The sequence below is a fragment of the Vidua macroura genome, chromosome 9 (genome assembly GCF_024509145.1).
Source record: "Vidua macroura isolate BioBank_ID:100142 chromosome 9, ASM2450914v1, whole genome shotgun sequence".
Taxonomy (NCBI): domain Eukaryota; kingdom Metazoa; phylum Chordata; class Aves; order Passeriformes; family Viduidae; genus Vidua; species Vidua macroura.
The window spans coordinates 18,055,438-18,074,964 of NC_071579.1; the positions used below are offsets into that span (position 1 = coordinate 18,055,438).

Below are 19,527 nucleotides of genomic sequence, written 5' to 3' on the forward strand. Positions count from 1 at the left end.
TTTCAGAGGAGAGCCTCAGCTATAAATACTTCTTTACCTGGCAAAGATATTTCCTAAATACAAAATATCAATCACCTTTCCTTCCTTCACCCAAAACCCCAAAATGTCATGGGTTGGTTGATACAACTCTGCAAGTAAACCAGCTATATTATTTAGGCTGTGCAGTGCAGCCCACATATTAAAGTGTACATTTATGTTTCCATGAATGAGCTTTTTGAAATCTTACATCATCTAGATTTCAGTTTCTAATAGACTTGGACTAGACTTAAGGTAATGTCATGTACAAAATCCCAAGTTTTTTGTTTTAGATCCCCATGCCAGCCATCTGGCATCAAACTCTAGATGTTTCAGTAACAGTTACAAAAATCCTTTATTGCCTTTGTCTTACAGTGTTATTGTCTGCTATGGAAGTAATTTTTATGAACGTAGGATGGATAGTCTAGCCTCTTAACACCAGCCAAGCTAAGAGAAGGCTAGGAAGGTTTTATAACACACCTGTGACATTGACATCTGTCTTAAGATGGACCTGCAACATGCTGAGCCCCTGAGAACTATAGTTTTAACACCTAAAACTAGCCTGCAGGCAAGATGATATTTTTTTTTTCTCCCACAATTTGCAGCATTCCAAAAGCCAGAATTGTTCCAGGTCACGGACTGCCTAATGAGTCTGGATTCACACATTTTAGGTCAGAGATGAATATTGCTCACTGCTTCATACTGTTAAATATGATCAGTTTTACTTTTCTTTTCAGGGCTTAGCAGATACTGTAGCTTTCAAGAAACAGAGCAAACTTCTCCATCTGAGCCCAACTGAATAAAATTTGAGGTGACTTTAAAAGTTCAGAGAGATGTGAATGGAATTCCTGTGAAGTTGTTTCACAGTGCTTTTATATAATCAGCTACAAAGTTGCTTCACAGCCTTCAGTACATGGGAAATCAGCTGAGGTTCACTGAATTAAAAAGCCAGATCAAACGTACTCCAGCAGCATAAGATGTCCTGAAAGGTAAGTTAAACACATTCAGTTTCTAGGACAGTAGGAATTTAAAACAAGTCCTAGTGAGCCAAAAGAGGGAAAAACCCAACCAGCATACCGGGTCTGAGAAAAAGCCATGTGTGCAAACTGAAGTGATGCTGTAAGTTCTGATCTCTGTCCATTAACTGCAACCATCAGTGCCTCTTCTCTAGAGTCTGACTGCACACTCTCACATCAACTCATGCACACAAACACACTCACAGTCACACTCGCAGCCACATGCACACACACACATGTGTGCACATGTGTGCAAGAGTGTGTGTGTGATTGTGTGTCTAAGTGTATCTGATGGTGTGTGCATGTGGCTGTGCTTGTGTCTCAGTGTGAGAGCGTCTGAGTGTGCAAGAGAGTTTGTATGTGCTAGTGTGAAAGAATGTGTCTGAGTGTGCATGAGCATGTCTGAGCTAGCTCTGAACCAGAGGGTCCGGGATGCTGGAAACAGGCAAGCAGCACACCTTTGGCTGCATGCCATGAACAACCACAAGCAAGCGCAAGGCAAGGACAGTTGAGAATCAATTTTGTGAGACGGTGAAAAGATTGAGTTCACCCGTTCAGCCACAGTACAGCCAGATACCTGCCTTGCACTAAAAGTTCTTTCTCAGAAGGAAAAATACAATTGGCACACGTGCAGCACTTGTACTCAGTAGACCATCTAACTCCGAAAGAAAAATTCTTAAATGTTCACAAGCACACAATAGTACTTCCATTTCTAGCAGAGTTGCTGCAGGCTTTTCACTTGTTCCACGTCTGACAGTCACTGAAACCTGCCCTAGCAGAGGAAATAAGTACCACTAAAGCCACTATGACTGTACTGTCCTCTGAGAGACCAACTGTTTTAGAATGCACTTGGAAGCAAGATAATATATTTTCATGCTGCTCTTTTGAGAAAAAATTGAGAGAGAAACTGAAGGAGAAAAAAACACAAGAAACAGAAACCAGCAAGCTGAGGGACTGAAACACTGGATAATTGTAGCATTCCTAACAGTATAGAAAATGTTCTCACACCCACTTTTTAAATAATATATCAAGAATACATGCTGTAATGCAGAACAGTAATTTAATTTTAAGTGTTTTCAATGACAACTTCACCATGTAACAAAAGCAATAAAGTTTGTGTGGCTGGTATGCCATCCTGATAGCTGTAACACAGGCATTCTTGTATGGACAAAACGTCACTGCTGAAACACGCAAGCAACAAGTAAAACACAACCAATCGACTACTCTGACTTAATTAAGAAAAGCACACAGGTCAGAAATGCAACATGAGCAACATGGCACTCAGCTTGCTGCAAATAAAAGGCCCAGCCTGGGGAAAGAGGGGCAGCTCCCAGGATCCTGCTGTCAGAGATGCTGCAAAAGAAAGGAGGGCTGCTGGGACAAGTTGCACCTGAAACTAAAATGGGTATTAGGAACTCTAGTCGGATTATCTCAAATCAGATAAAGACTATATTTGGAATGGATTTTAAATATCATTTTTTTCATACTGCATTCAAGAAGTAAAGGTTTCACATATGGGCTGAGAACTTAGAATCTGTTACAGAATTACAGTAGTTTGGAAAAAGTACAGCAGAAAAACTGCGCAAAAGAACACTCACTAATTTACAAATTTCTGCCAGGCGCAAAGCAATCTTCACCTTCCTTAGGGAGATTTGCTTTAACAGAGAGTATCACTAAGAGAACAATTTTGTCTCTGTGATATGTTTATGTATTTTACTACTGGCACATATACACCTAATGCACCCAAATGAGCTATACTGGTGAAGGTGGCATATGAATTTGTCATGCTAATCCAAGCCCACGCAGAGTAAACATCATCAGCTACCACTCAGCACCCCTGGCATCTCTTGAATTATGCACTATGACTTACAATGGCAAGGTGTTATCTCCATGTATTGAAGATGAATAATTATTTCTGCATCTTTGAACAGCTATGCAATATATGAAGTTCTTCATTGTCAGCATCTCCCAGTAAATGGCCACCAAAGAACAGTATCAAGTGTCTAATTAAACTACATTTACCACCTTGGACAAGAGCATAGTATCAAATGAAGACAGGACTGACAGTATTGTGTACATGCTCAGCACAGACAGATTTTCATTTTTCAATAGATTATTAGAGGGAAGATGAAGAGTTTCTATTTTATAAAACTAAGCCAGCAAAGATCAAATTTTATTTGAATTAACTTCAAACATAAGTAAAAATTTAAGGTAGCCAGTGTTTAATTTATACCTATTCAATGACTAGCTCTCCTATCCTTTAGGACAGACCTCCATTTCAAGAGACACCTTGACATAAACAGAATTTGGTGGGAAGTGCAGTACTAGGTATACCTGACTAGAGTATGATTTTTAATTAATAATTAATAGGCTTAATAAATCTTTTGAGAAATCACACTGCTCTTAGTGCACAGGTCTTTAGTACTTGTTCTATGCAGTGGACAGGACTATAGTGATGACTACCAGACTTTATAATCAGAGTAATCATGTATGACAGTGCCACCTTGATATAGAGGAAACAATTTTACAGGAGGAAATACTCCACAGTAACATAAGTTGACTATCACAAAACAGATTCCACTATCACCCAAGTCCTTTATTTCTTCTGCACAGAGATCCCTACCTCAACCTTTCTTCTACACACAGAATTGGAAATGAAGGGCCTTTAGCATCTGCTTCCCCTGCCCCAGTCCAGCTGTGCTGAGCTGCTTCAGCCCGCAGACATGCACTTGGAGGAGCTGGAAGGCTCAGTGCTGACATGCTGCAATGCAGAGCAGCTCCTGCCTCTGCTGCATATCAACTTAAGTGATCAGCATCCAACCGGCAGTAGAGAGCTCAGAAACATTTATTTTACAGGCAGGGATGATGACAGTGATGTTTCAGATATCTAACCTGGATTCTCTGCAAGTGCATTCATGACAGCCAAGGAAATATTAATGAAAATAAACCAATAAACCTACTTCCTCACCCCAGCCTAATAAAAAACACTGCACTGAACCCTCATCATCTTTTTAAAATACAGCAGCCATGATCATTTCTAGTCTGGTACTACAGTGATTTTAGTGAGAACTTTTAATGGATGCAAAATGACTTGTCCTTTGCAGAGCAAGCTATTGACAAGCACTTTTCTGTATGTTTTTTATCACCTGTGAGACCTGACCAGCCCCAGTACCAAAGACACAAGTCTAGCTCTGACAGCATGGCACAGTGCCTGCACTACTCAGAGAGCAAATTGCCCAAGACTGCATTCACTGCAGATGGAGATGGCAGGCAAGTTGTATTACACAGCCAAAACAGTTCTAAAATCAAAGGTCATTTCTACCCCAGTCATGCCCCTTTTTAGCTTTGTTTTTGTCCAATAAACAGACACCACCTCCAGTAGCCACACAAAAACCTCAAGCTATTAAGAAATAATATTAATTCTCTACAAAAAAAAATATGAAAACATTGTATTTCATTTATATTGGAATATGTGATGAAGAAGTTAAATACATCAGATCACCAAAGTTTACAACAGCAAACTTTTTTTCCTGTGCTCTTCCCTAGTTTCATAAAGGCATCCCAAATTCAGCAGCTTACCTGGTCTTGCAGAGACATAACAGGGTTATTTTTGGTTGTATTGATATGTAGAACATGGTATTTGTTCTTTGCACAGAGATCATAGGCAATATTTGTGAAGGATGTGCTGGCAGTCTTGGGTACTCTGTTGTAAATAATCACCACATCATCTTCTTCATCCAGTGTCACATCTTGTCGGGGACCATCAACTGTATGACGTTGCTCTATTTCTCTGACTTCATGCCTTGCAATAGCCCTTTCTGTTAAGGAAGAAAAACATAAAATTTCAATGCAAGTCTCAACAGTTCTGAAGTTCAAACCTTAGAACACAATCTGGTGAAAAGCAGTAACTCTTGAGCAATAAAGGAAACACTAGCTGTACTATGTATTTCTGACATATCTGAACAAAACTTCATCAATAAAAATGAAGACAGTCCAACACAGAACACAAAGCCTAGAAAACAATATGCTTAAGGAACACAGACCATACTCTGTGACTCACACTGATGTCATTGGCTTTAGAGTCATCATCTCTAAAGGAAAGTCGATAATGCACTATGAAAATGGTGACATCCCTGAAATATCCCACATGATTTCTATAATACCCCTAGTTAAAAATTATAATGGAAGAAGATTCTATTAATTTTGACAAGAATAGAAGCAAGGAGTGCTTACAAAACAGGTAACAGACTCATGTTTTTTTGTTCCAGATAAGTATGTACTTTAGTACAATTTGTAATACAGATGTCAAAGCACTTTTTTTTTTTCTAATGCAATCATGTATTGAAATGTATCAATAATGTATTCAAAGAAATCTGCATTTATCAACAGTGTAAGCTGAAGTTGGTATCACAAGAGTAACCTGTAATTCTCGGTACTGTGTTCTTTTACAGGGTACAGCTCTTTATGGATGACACACTTTTAACAGCAGCAGCACTCTTGACCTTTACTTCCCTTGATTCTTTAGCCCAGCTTCTTCTATTCTCTTTCACCAAATCTCTTTAATTATAACATAAAATCACTTCTAAAGCAGAATCATCAAGCTGTGAATAGCCTACCCTGTAATTCCACGTAAATTGTCTTAAACCACAAACTTCCATCTGCCTGAAATGCTTAAAAGCTTAAACTCACTCACTCTATCATATGCTCACATCTCACACCCCATAACTAAGTTACATCAGTAGGAAAATGTTTGTAGGAAATGCTTATTGAGTGTATCTCAATTTTCCACATGACATCTGTTGCTCCCCACTACATCAGTTACAGTTTTTTGCTCCTTCCTTTCTCATTTGCTACCTCTCCCATCAATGCTGGCAAACGTCCTATTTTGGAAAGAGATGAGGCAAGAGACTCAGGTTTCGTCTCTCTGAAGATGGCTACAGAAGAATGGGGCTGGCAACTCCCCTTCCTGCCAGGTAATAGATTAGAAGAAGCATTTGGTAGGGAACACAGTTAACCATGTGGCTGCCCAAGGCTACATGGATAGTGAATACCACCTAGAGAGGCTGAAATGAAACAAATTTGATTGTTATTTTCTACACCAGAGTAGAAGATATAAGCTAGATTTAATCATAGCTGCACAGAACCCCAGGGCTGATGACGCTTACGTGGAAGAGAGACATTTGTGAGAAAGAGATATGATTTGCAAGAGGATTGATGAGAAGCATTCTCTAATGAGGTATTTTAAACCTTGATGATTCAAGAATTAGCGTGATAAGGGCACTTTAAAGACCATACATAAGATATAAAAGCTGCATGATTGGATGCAATTAGCAGAAAGGCTATTGCATCCAACCACCTTCAGCTTCCCATTGCAAGGGAGAAAGCAAGAACTCGGGTAAGGAGCAGAACCTTCACAAGCCTGATGTATACAGACAGTCCTATTATGAAAAAAAGGAGGCTTTACATTTCAAACTAAAACAAAAACTGATCTTTAAGATGAAGCACTGAAATCACCGTTTTGAAATAACTAAAATAGTTAAAAAACAAAATCTGAAATGAAGTGAAGGATATAAACTGCTGAAGTGCAAGAGGAAGCACTATCTAACCTGGTTGATATCTAACCTGGTCAGCCATCTTGAGGGCCTATTTCATTCTGCTCTAGTCATTACTGAGTAATAGAGTAATGAATATTGCAAATTTTGTAAAAGTGCACATTTTTTCCCAATCACAAACAGCTGGCAGTTTTTCCTTTGAAGTTAGGAAGCTCTTCTGCTACTTACTGAAAAGTCAGTTTAACTCTTAAAATTATGCATATCAATTTTTATTTATAAGGTTAGTTAATTTATTATTTGGAGAGAGGAAGAGATCCAATAATGGTAAGATGCAACTGAAAATAGTCTTTGGGATATCTGTTTAATCAGAAGTTAGCGAATTAATGGGCATTTGATTAACTACTTCATTTGTTCTTCTATAACATTTAAATAATCTTGTAAGTAAAAGCCCTGTAATGGCTGCAAAATGAAAGCTACTTATATGTTTTTAGAAATATGGTACAAAATGCAATGTTTTAAAGACATTTTACATGTGGAAGATAGGGAGTTGTATTTACTAAATATATCGTGTTTACCAAAAAATCTCCTTAGATGACAGCCCTGCAAATATAACTTTGATTACAAGAACCTGTCTACATACGGTTGGACTGATTTCACTGAATTCAATTCTTAAAAATTCTAAAAATCAGGATGGGTGATTTCTTTCCTCTCAGAGATTCAGTGGACAAAATGTCCAACAGTCTCATTGTTTTCACTGCATTCTATTTAAACTTTGTGTTGTAGGAAAAACACGCAAAATTATTACGAGCCAAATGCTTAAACAGGATTAAGATCATACACTCTAAATTTCACATTACATAACTACACCCATTTTAAAAGATAAGCAGCATTTAAATAAGTGATACCTTTGAGTACAAGACAGGTTTTCATAAAACTATAATACAGGATAATTTTAAGGCATAAAATCTTCTGTCTCACACTTTTTTATTATTGCTTGTTGAATTTCCCTGTAATACACAATATAATTGCTATACCCTTGGGATAAATTCTGTTCTGTCACCTGCAGCTCTCCTGCAAGCAAACTTTCATCAACTGCAAGTTGCACATAGTCAGCATCAATATGATCAGTGTAATAACAGTTGCTGAACTGATTATTTACCAGCATATGAATTACTTGCAGAAAATCCTTACTTGGCTTAAGTAGCTGCTTTGTAAACAGCAGAACAAGTTTGTTTTCTCACCTATTTGTCTACATGTTCTTCTAAATCTGCCTTCATTCTATTTCTGTAACTCAGCCACTTGGCATGACATGCATTTCTTGAGCCATCCTCTTGTAGCAGTAAACCACAAAGTATCATGGCTAGCAACAAATTGGTTTGCCAGTCACATGCTACCCGAAAATAACATATAATGGGCAAATTATGTCTTCTCCTTCACCAGAAGCACTAATAGCAACATTTCATCCTATGCCATCACTTCAAGGTCACTGCCCTTTCAAGTCAAAGCAGTTTTTCAACTAGCTCAAAAGTTACTAACAAGAAACATTTGGAGAGAAATGGACAGGCCAAGGATCTCAACTAATAAAATCACCTGTGAAAATGCAGTGGACCTATACATACTTCTAAAAATATTTGAAAACCCAGCTGAACCATATTTACATAATTACAGAAACAAATCACCCAAATGAACACTATTTAAATAATTATAGAAACAAATGACTGGGATCATAAGTAGTTATTAGTCTACATTCCTTGCACATTCAAACAGATAAATGTCTTAGGTAAAACAAACTTATTAGCATTTACTTCAAATCCAAGTGTTAACTGCATAACTGCATACAAAATCTTCCCAAAGAAAATAGTATGTCATGGATTCTAACAACTTAAAGATTAACACAACCAAACATTTCAAATCCCTCACATTTTTCACAGAAACATAAGACCCTCCTGGGATTTCTGAACAAAGAAATCTATCACAATCAGAAATTCTTCTTTACCCTCTAACTTAGCACTTACCACTTTTGATGAAAGACACATTTAGAGCCTTGCTGGCTGTCAAAATCAAGTTCAAGTAACTGGAAGAATAATTCAGAGCATATGGCTCCACTCTCCCAAATGATGTTCTTTGTCCTCTACATCTATTTTCCTTCTGTATGAATCTACAGATATTATTCAGGCTCTCTCTTCAATGTGTCTTATGTGCCTGCCATGCTTCATTGTGATAGATCCCACTCAGATGAGGAAAGTCTCAATCTTAAAATAAATTCTGGCTCAGCAGCCTTCAAGTGTTGCCCAACAGAAGAAAAAGACATGGATTCAAAGTTCAGTCACACTGGATGAAGTGAAGGAACTGGCCAGCTAGCCTTGATAGCACCGCCCCTGAGCGAACTGCTGCTGTATATTTACACTACTGGACACCACATTAAACCAATAAGCAGACTTCTTCCAGTTGGGAGCAACATGAAAGCCAGCTGACTTGGTGTCTCAGCTTTCTTTCCACTGTGCTCCCAGGCCAATCAGGCAGGCAGCTGGTAGCCTGAGGCATGGAGCAGCTCTCAAGCTGTCTCCCTGCCCAAAAGCTTCATTAAATGCATGATTGGCCTAAATACTGAATCTGAGCAGGACTGCAAACCTACTCACTATGGACTCCATTCTCCTCTGATGAAGAATGAAAACTGAACAACAGCTTAAAACCGAATCATAAATCTGTAGCAAAGTTGATGTTCTGAATCATTTTCAACACCCACCATACACACAGCCTTCATCCATCACTGAAATGTGGTCTCCTCTGGGAGTTGCTTAGCAGCACACGACTTACAAACCAGAGTGCAGCTGTATGTAGATATCAATACTTCAGGGATGGAGAGAAGAAGAGAAAGAATCAATGGTACTATGACAATTTATGGCCATGGAGGACTTGTGTCACTATACCCAATTACACCTGAATGAAAAATATCAATTGAATTAACAAAAAGTGCCTGAAGTTTAAATTTGTGCAAGGCATCAGTATTAACATACCAACTTTTTCAAAGACCTTTATAAATAACAACTCTATTCTGCTCTAGTTTTAAGTCCTACTAAGAGCAGAACCACCATGGGCTCTCTAGAAACTTCATGAATTAAAGACCAACATGTATTTGGGGGCAAAAAATAATAAAAGAGATTTCTAAGAAACAAAACTGCAATTTCACTTAATTTTTTTCAGTCATGCAGCAAGAACACTGGTACCCAAGCAGCAGCCCACTGCCCTTAGACAGAGGGTAGATGGTCTTATTGCATTCCCAGCCCCTCACTCCCACTACCACCAATCACTTCACAACTCCAGAAATGCTGGTCAACAATGATACCACTCAGGGAATGACACTTGTGCAAAGCACTGCTACTGCCTTATGCAGTAGCTATAACTTACTCAGGTTTAGAGAGTAACTTGGACCTTTTGCTTTCTTCTTTTCTTAGATATTTATTTGTGTAGTTCAGAACAACTTTCCTAATAAAAACATCTTAAAACTCTTAAGGTATTTTATTTATTTGCATTTTAGATAAAAAAAAAAAACCCAGAAGGTGCATAGTTAAAACATGTCTTCAACTCTAACTACAGCATCACTGCCATGACTCCTGCATACTGCACATAATGCTAACTATCAAGTTAGGTAAAAATCTACAGAAGCAAAATGTTTAGGTACCATGATGTAGTATATTTAAAAATAAGCATATGTCCATAAGCTTTCCAACTTCAGATTTAACTGTTTTGCTTGACCCAAGCTTGACTTCAAGTTGAAGAATTAGCATGAGAACAAACACAACAATCACCATTCATCTCCCAGTCACTTGCAATTTCTTGTTTCCTTGGGACAAGTAAACAGAGAGCTGTAAAGGATGTAATCACCCAAGGAAAAGGTTTGTGACTTTTCAGAACGCCAAAACTGTCAGTAAACTGTTACGAAGCACTGTGACTATGACAAGAGCAAAGAGTAAGTTGCAAACCAGGGATTTGTTCTCTAAACAATAAACATCAGCTGAGTATATAACAGTAGGGTTTGCTGTTATTTATAGTGCCTTAATACCTTAATGCAGGTATCCAGTGTTAGCAAGAGAAGTTAATGGAGCTGTTTTCTGTACACATACAGTTGTCACAAGCATTTCACTATACAAATATGCATGTCACTCCTTCAAGAAAAATCCAATTCAAATAGTGAAAAAAGCAAGATCAATATAGAGTGTCTGACTATTTAGTAAGGCAGCCTGGAGACTGGTGCTTATCTATATATATTTTTAATTTATATTATTACATGAGCTTTCTGCAGCCATATAATAATTTATTTTTTAAAAAGGGTATTGACTAGCAAAAAAGCAAAAATAATCACTAAATTATCTGTTAAGATAATTGAAAGGCCTATATGTAAGGACAATATAATAAGGACTTATAATTCTAGTAAGTCGCATCAGGTTTAATAAAACTAATTGCTAAGACATACTGTTATTTGCAACATACGGCACTTATACCCCTGCTTGTCTTCACACATCTTGGCTAAACTAACCTAATCTGGAAAACAAGCTATTGCCATCTGGTCTAACAGCCAAAAAAAGGAAGACAGCAAACAGCACTGCCTTCTGATCAGAGCAGCAGCTGACGTGGTTAAGGTAGAAGAGATAAACATTTTACTAGGAATCTTAGGAAGTCAGAGTACCAAGAATAACCCTACAAGAACTCTGTGTAGCACCAACAGATAGAGCGTGATATTTGCTGAATTGACACCGGCTATGTATAGATTAAGCATTTACAGTGATAAACATGATTTCTAACCTTAATGTTGTTATAGGAGTTTGTGCAAAACAGAAGTTTTGAAAGAAGTTTTAGAAAACCAGAAATGAGCCTGCATGCTGCATGAGCCCCATGGTTGATAAGTCATAACAGAATTAATTTTAATCACATTTTTTAAATTCTGATTAGATAAGCTCTCGATTATATTTTGTTTTCTTTATGGAAACCATCTATCTTGGTCTTAGCTTAATTTAAGAACTTCAGTTTAATTCTGTACCCTGGCTGCTTTGTATAGAAATCAGAAGTAAGTTTTATTTTTCTCTCAAAAATGTGAATTGTTAATCAAGATATTTGCTACTTCATGTAGGTAAAATATCAACATAGATAAAAAATACTGCTTTACCTTTTTTTCCAGTCTAAGGTTTGCAGCCTAAAGACCTAATCTGCAAGATCAAAAAGATAAGCATGAATAAAGATAAGCTCTAACAACATACAGACCATTTAAAAATCACGTTTCAGGAACATCAAAGCCATTTTAAGTAAATGAAAGTACAAAAGCCACCCTATTTTTAATTAAATGCTAGAATTACAACAAACACAAAATTAAAACGTTTTAATTATCTCTGGAAAACCTTTTTTGCTGTATCCTTCCCCTCTTCACACTTAAGTCCTAGCTATTCTCAGGCAGAACTAGGAATAAAAATACAGGCAGTATCAACCTGGTTCCTTCATGAATAAAATAATCACCTGCTTTAAGAAGGGGAGCCCTTCCCCTTTGACTTTCAGAGGATTCAAAGGAGCAGAGGCCCTGTGCACTCAAGGAGCCCATAGAGAGAACAAAACAGTGTCCTCTCAACACACCCCTCCCTGGCCGTACTCTGAAGCTCAGCTGGACTTTCATGAGAGAAGCCCACATGAAATCCTCAATACGAGTTTGAAACCATGCATTATAGAAAATTTCTGACAACTATCAGCTAATGCAAACCTTCCAGAATCATCTTCTCCATGCTAAGAAACAGTGGCAATCATATTTCAAATACTTGCATATCAACATCACAACTATAAATCTCTTTGCAGCAGACATTGATTAACAAAATCAAAATTATACAAGCAAGAGCTTGACCTCATTTCATGTCAGTGTAATACAGAGCTCCTTGTGCTTGGTAAAAACAGAAACAGTCCAGGCTAGTGATGTGTACAGTAAGGTGGTTTTGTACAAAAAACTTCCCTCTGGCAGGAGAGCCAGCTGGCTCATTGCAAGCCTCTTGGTGTTAATCCTGATTTAGATTGGATTAAGCTTTTTAATTAAAAGAAATTCTTTTCCCACATGCATGAGAAATATTCTGATCTTCTCCCAGATCTTTTTTTGAACAAAAAGGACTATTTGATGAAAATTTGTCCAGAACAAAAGGGCAAACAATTCCTTCAACTGCATCTCAGGTAGCTGTTACAAAAAGCTAAAAACAATTCCAGCCCCCTGCTCAGTACTTTGGTCCCACAGTAGTGAGGGATACAATAAATTTGTATTCATCAATCTCTACCAATGCTTCCTAACCACAATACAGCACAATTATTCATTATCAGAAGACATACCATCAGTGAACTTAGTAAAAGTCAGAACTGTCAAATGTTATGCTGGGTAAGGCAATGCCACTGAAATAAAAGACAAAAAGAATTCCCCCAGTAAGTCCAGAGAAAAAGAGGAATCAGGATTCTCTTTTGGTATTTCAAATTCATTAAAATACTCATTTTATGACATGAAAGTTGATTTAGCTTTAGATACTGCTTTGTTAGCCGTCAGAATTCCACAGGATACAAGGAGTTGACTGGTCTTAAGAAAAAACCAAACCACTTGAGTTACAACCAAACACTAGGAACACCCACATGTCTGGTCAGATTATCCTTTGCAGACAAAAAGACTTTCAGTAGTCAGATTTTATTTTATACAAAGTAATCTGCTTCCAACAATAGTCAATAGGCTAAAATCTAGCATTAACCCATTTCTAATAAGGCTGAAACCTGCAGAGCTCTATAAGGCAATAATCCTTTTGCTGCCATTGAGAGCAGAAGTGTTTTGAACTGTCAATACCAATGCACTGATGATATTTTAACTTGATTTTAAATAAATATTACACAGTCAGCACAGGTAAAATGATAAAACTTGATTTTAAAGAAAAGGTTTGTGGAAACTTCACAGCCCAAGCTCCCAAAGGCACTGTGACACTGAGAAGTCTGTGTCCCCACCAGAGGTGCAGGTATTGGTCTGAACTCAGCTTTCCCCAGAGAAGCTGTACAGCCATAACACTTCCTTTCTATGCCAGTATGAAAACTACTGAATTAATCTAAAACATTTCCTTTCTATTCTTCACAACTCCATTCATGAACTCAAATTTTCCTGAGGTGCTTTTGGTTTAAGTCTCCAGTGACCATCGATGATTTCTGTATATACTATTTAAATTTCCCTTGTTGTTGCATTAAGTCTCCATCCTCAAATTCCATAAGCCTCAATTACTATTTTTGCATATATGAATAGTAAGGTTCTAAAGTCCATTTCTGTGTTAACAAGCTGCAACCATGTAAGGATGTATATGTATATTAATATTTGCTGGTAATTCTAATAAAGCATGTATGAAAAAACACACAAGTCTTCCCTTCTGCTATATGAAATGGAAGTTACAACTTTAGAATTTTAAATCAGAAAGATATTTTAATCCAAGCCATTACTAGGGGGAGGGGCTACAAAAGCACTACTATAAACCTCTGTGGGAGGATATACTGATTGCTACAGTTTTTCATAAGAAATGCATTATTTATCTGGGATACTGCAAAGCAAAAAATACCACTGGTGAATTCTGAGGACACATCACCTTCCAGATACACGTTAAATAGTGAAGTTGCTCTTCAGACTAAGCGAGCACAGGGAAACTTGAAAAGGACTTCTTTGTCATGATACAGACTCTCTGGCAACGTTGTTACATAAGGAATAAAATAAATTTTAAAAATAAATAAATGGAAATAAAATAATTTGAACTTTGACTCATGATACTCAGCAAATTTAATTGCAGTGGTTAAAGAGGGAACTACCCATGTGACAACAGTGCTCAGAAGACATCATATTATGGTAGGAACAATTCATACACAAGTTTGGGCAGAAAAGACAGAGGGAAAGTCAAGAGGCAATAGTCCTCTACAGTATGACGTGGTGCAAAGGAAGCTCTGTGATGAGTGAACACTGAAAACGTGCATACCCTCATCCTTCAACTCCTCAGTTACTGTTCCATATCTATTTCATCATTCTATCTTCTGTTCCAATTCACAGTTTATCACTAAAAAGGCAGAAACACTATGGCTGTATGTAAGTTGTAAACACTACCCTCCCTTGCGCATATTAAAATAATTTCTGAAGTCTTATTACTTCTACGTTCCTAGATTAAAGTAACTTCTCTTAGTTTCCAAACAGCCACCTTAAAATATTTTCACACCTCTTCTGACACCTAGTTCATACCCACTTATCTTCTTCTTTGGAAGGCAAGGATATCTTGGGCTGACATCAATATGCAGGGTTAAAATTGACTCAGGGTAAAAATTCTCACTACGTTTCATACATCACACTGTCAATGAGAAAATGGGTCACTTTTCATCAAAGCGAAATTCTCAATCTAATTTCTTGTAGATCAGGACTTCACATCCCTGTACACTACTAGCCTATGACCAACTGAGAACTCTTAATCAAGATACAGGGTGAACCGCTGTACGTATGTACAGTGATTTTTTCAGCAAAACAACGTAAAATTTAAAAGAGTTTATTCTGTCCAAGTGGCCTCCCCTCTGTGTTCCCAAATGTGAACATATTATCCCAATGCTAATTTGGTTAAAGTAGGAGCCATTTATTCCAGAGGCTACGGAAAAGGCCCCTCTCTTGTAGTCACAAGACTGCAACTACAACAGGTAGTAGAAATTTCACTTGACTTTATATGTGGCACTTAAGAAGTACCTGGAACTTCAGTAATTTTGTATGCCCCATGAACTATTTTAACCTGTTTTTCTCTGAAGTACAATTTCAGTAATATATTGACTTCTAAAAGCTGTATTTACAATTACTTACTTATAGAGTAAGTTTTATTTCAAAATCCATTTCCTGTTGAACGAAAAAGCACAGAGCTGCCACAGCTCTGTTCTGCTTTTGCGCCTTCCAGCTGTTCAGAGGGGGGGAAAAGAGTTGGTTTAGGTATTGTGAGGTTTTGTTTGTAAATCATGCCTCTCGGCACCTTTGAAGCGAAGGAGTTTCTCGCTGCTGCTCCCCGAGGAGGAAAGCTGACGGGGCATGAGAGCAGGGCACAACCCCGCGCCGCCGGCGGGAGGCTGCCGCGCTGCGCTGGGACGGCACCGCGCGAAGGGACAGAGCCGACGGCGCTGTCCGGCCCAGCAGAGCCGCGGGAGTCGCACTGGCCGGCTGCACATCTGCTGTGGATAGAAGCATTGGAGAACGATCCCGGCTTTCAGCCCAGACAGAAACTCATCCAGTATATTCATCAAAAAAGCAGCTGAATCCAATGGCTTTCATTTTCCAAAATGGTAAGAGACCCGCTCCCTCAGGACTACAAATGTGACTAGTTCCAGCTTCTGAAGCTGAGATGGAATACCCCCAGCTCCTCTGTGAAGGGCCACGCTGTGCAAAGCACACAGCCACGGGAGGCAAACCATAGGAAATCAGCTTACCCATTGAAAACAGCTCTGAATTGGTAGCAACTGAGCTGCAAAAACCCATAGAAATTCACATTATGGCACTGAAACAACTGCAGCAAACTGTCTTGGTGAAAGGAAATTCACCATGGATATGAAACACATTCTTTTCATGAAGTGAGAACTCTTGATAATAATTACTTAGGCTATTACAAAGCTAAACCTCACTAGGCTGAGCAGCATTCTGCCTCTCGGAGGAACTTTCAGCACAATTTGGAAGTCACAGGCAGCATCCTGGCTCATTTAACACACAATACAGCTGTCCTTAAAATAGTCCTAAACTAATAAATATTAAAATGATTTGTCATGTTAATTTTATTATTCAGGTTATCATTACTTGTGAAAGTAGGAAATTCTCAGGCAGTACAGGTACTTTAAGATAACTTGATTGCAAAGTTTATAAAGAAAAGCAACAATAATTTACAATTTATCACAGAACAGTTTGGGTTGGAAGGGGCCTTGAAAGGTTATCTAGTCCAACTTCCCCGCAATGATTTACAGTCAGTTGTGCAAAAATCAAGACTGATGTGATGAAGAGCATGAGTAACACAGGTAAGGTTTTTTTATTTGCTCTCGTTTCCTCACCATACAGGAACATGTGGTTCCCATTATGAAGTCCTTCCTCCCAGCTGGGAAGGGTAAAAATCTTCACTGTAAAACATATGCTGACACACATCTTTCAAAAGCTAGAATTTTAACCGTTTTATTAATTAGTCTAAATCACCTGAGTTCTCAGAATTAAAATTATATCTGTTGCAATAAATGCTCCCTAATCAAGCTGTCACTAGCTGAGAAACACACTGCAGAGATCAAAGAGGTTTGCAACTAAAAAGCATTTCAGCAATTTTCCTGTTTCTGTTGCCTGCCTGAATCTAAGGATGTATTTTATTTTCTTATTTTAGCATAGTAATACAACTATGCAAACCTTTCTTTTAAAAAATACTGTCACTAGAAAGATGAGGCACTATCTTTGCTAATTAGTGGAAATTTTTGCATCAAGAGAGCAGTCTTTAAAATGAGTTTTGTGCCTTCAAAATTATATGAAGTACTAATTTACGAAAATAATTAGTATGTACAACAATCACTTGAAAACCTATCTCCTGCTATAGGACATTTCCATTGGGCAGCAATCTGGACTGCATTATAAGACACTATTATACATGAACAGATGGAAATCATAAACTGATATTTAGCTACAGATTTCCTGTCAGAAACTTATATAAAAAGAAAAGAAGGAAATATGCTTAACACTTTCCATTAGCCAACATCAAATCACTGAAAAAAAACCAGAGGCATCCGTGTAATGCCTATGAAACAGCAACCTATTTTAATCGGTATCTTTCATGTTCCTTACATACCAGATAATCTTATTTATGCCTACGTTTTTATTCTTAGGCACACAATAGAGGATCAAAAACAATAAACTATCCATGAAAGAACACACACACATTTCAGTTACAGTTAAAAATTAAGACTTCTCAGGTTTGAATTCTTACAGTAGAAGCCATTGAAACATTACAGAGCTTCACAGGTTTGTCAGAACTGATTATTGTATCACAGGCCAATGTATTAAATTTTCCCATGATAAGCTATAATGAACTGTCTTGGCTAGAATAGCAAACATTCAGATATGAAAGAAACTCAAGTCGCAAAGATTAAGGTATGTAACACCAAACTACTATGAAAATAAACTGCTCCCTTCATTTAAGGACAAAGTAATATCAGCTGTTGTAATCAATATGATTATTTTGAAATACAGTATTGTCTTGTATTACATTTAATTAGAACCTTCTGCTTCACTGCCAGGACTTAAAAAGAAAAGTAAATATTAATGCTATTAAAACACAATACAGAGATGATCAGTAGCTGAACATGCCATCCAAGAGGAATGGGGAGTATGGGAGATAAGGTACAGCTGTCATTTGGGTCATGGGAGCTGTATTTCACAACTAATAAAATTGATAACTTCAGCTACCTGGAAACTAAAAAAATCTCCAAAATATTATTTCATAAAACATCAGAACACATTAAGTACTATATGAATGTTTCCTTCTGCATGTAAGTCAATAGTAGCGTGAATTTTTAGTCTGCATATAGACTGAGTTTGCTATTTTCTTCATGGATTTAGCAATTAAAGTTTGTAGTATTATTCTCCTACACATTCAGCTTCTTTAATTTCATTTTCTTTCTGCACAAACACAATACAAGCAAAGGAACATACAGTCTTCTTTCTGTTTCAATACTGTTAGAGACAAACCAACCTTCAGGATCACCGATGACCTCCAAAAGGATTTGAATATTGGATGGCCTTACTATTAATTACTCTAGGCTAACAACAGTTAGGAATTCAGGCACAACCAAGACAACACACTTAATTCCCCATTTCACATAGTGAATCCATGAGGTCAAACTGTGGTAAACATGGGGAAGAAAGAAACTAATTGGAAAGAAAAAACAATGTTTAAGTTGGCTATCAGAGTATGTTGTGCTATTCCACACTCCACTAAAGAGCCAACACTTAATCCAGAATTTCTTATTCACATGTAAATTCACATATAGTTGCATTAAAGTTCAAAAAGTCTGTGTTTTTATTTACTGAGAGCTGGGAATAGTCTACACAAAGTAAACCTGGCAGCTCACAGCTATCTCAAACTTACCCTTGGGGAAGAGCACCAGAATTCTGCAATATTTGTCTGGACACAGCTAATAAGCCGAGTCATTCATAATTAACAATGTTCTCCTTTAATTTACATTATGCAGCTGAGTAAGAACTTGTCTATTAACCCAAACTGGAGAGAAGGAGTCTGAAGGTTTACTGAATACCACCATTAAGACAAAACCACAGTTCTAGCAAGTGAAGTTAAAATAAAAATAGCCATTAAAAAAAAAAAAAAAACACTAAAAAGGTGGAAAACCATCTTAAGGAGTAGAAAAGTATACCCCTGTACACTACAATGAAAGAACACCAGGCACTCTTGATGGTTAACCAGATGCACTTGAGGTAAAGAAGTAGCGCTACTTTCAAACAAACAAACAAACAAACAAAAATCCAGCAGTTTCAAAAGCTTTTAAAGTTTTTTTAGGTAGCTTTTAATAGACTTGAATGGGAACACTCTGAGGCCAGAAAGCAGTGAGCAGCCTGAGGATCCCATCTTCCAACCATTAGGCTTATGCAATCTACTGCCTCAGCCTTTTTTCTGTGGCTGCTTTATCAAAGAATAAACACAAATATTTGTTTATAAAGCCACAGGAATTGGAGGGGAATGGACATGTGGCTTTCTCTATCAGAAGAATGATATTCTTCATCTATCTTCTTATATGTAAGGCAGTTGAGCTAACATTAGGTCTTGTCCTAATGGATTTTGTTTTCGTATCTTCCAGCTCAGAGGTAATATAACATGACATACAAAAGGCTTGTGAACAGGCTGAGAACACTGGGG

General features: G+C 37.5%; 1 protein-coding gene across 1 annotated transcript in view; it reads right to left on the minus strand.

Moving 5' to 3' along the window:
* Positions 1-19,527, minus strand: part of HS2ST1 (heparan sulfate 2-O-sulfotransferase 1) — a 77,550-nt gene that overhangs the window by 16,177 nt on the left and 41,846 nt on the right. Inside the window, exon 2 of the mRNA XM_053985099.1 lies at positions 4,611-4,849. Within this exon, the coding sequence (XP_053841074.1) occupies positions 4,611-4,849 (239 nt within the window). The remainder of the gene's footprint in view (positions 1-4,610; positions 4,850-19,527) is intronic.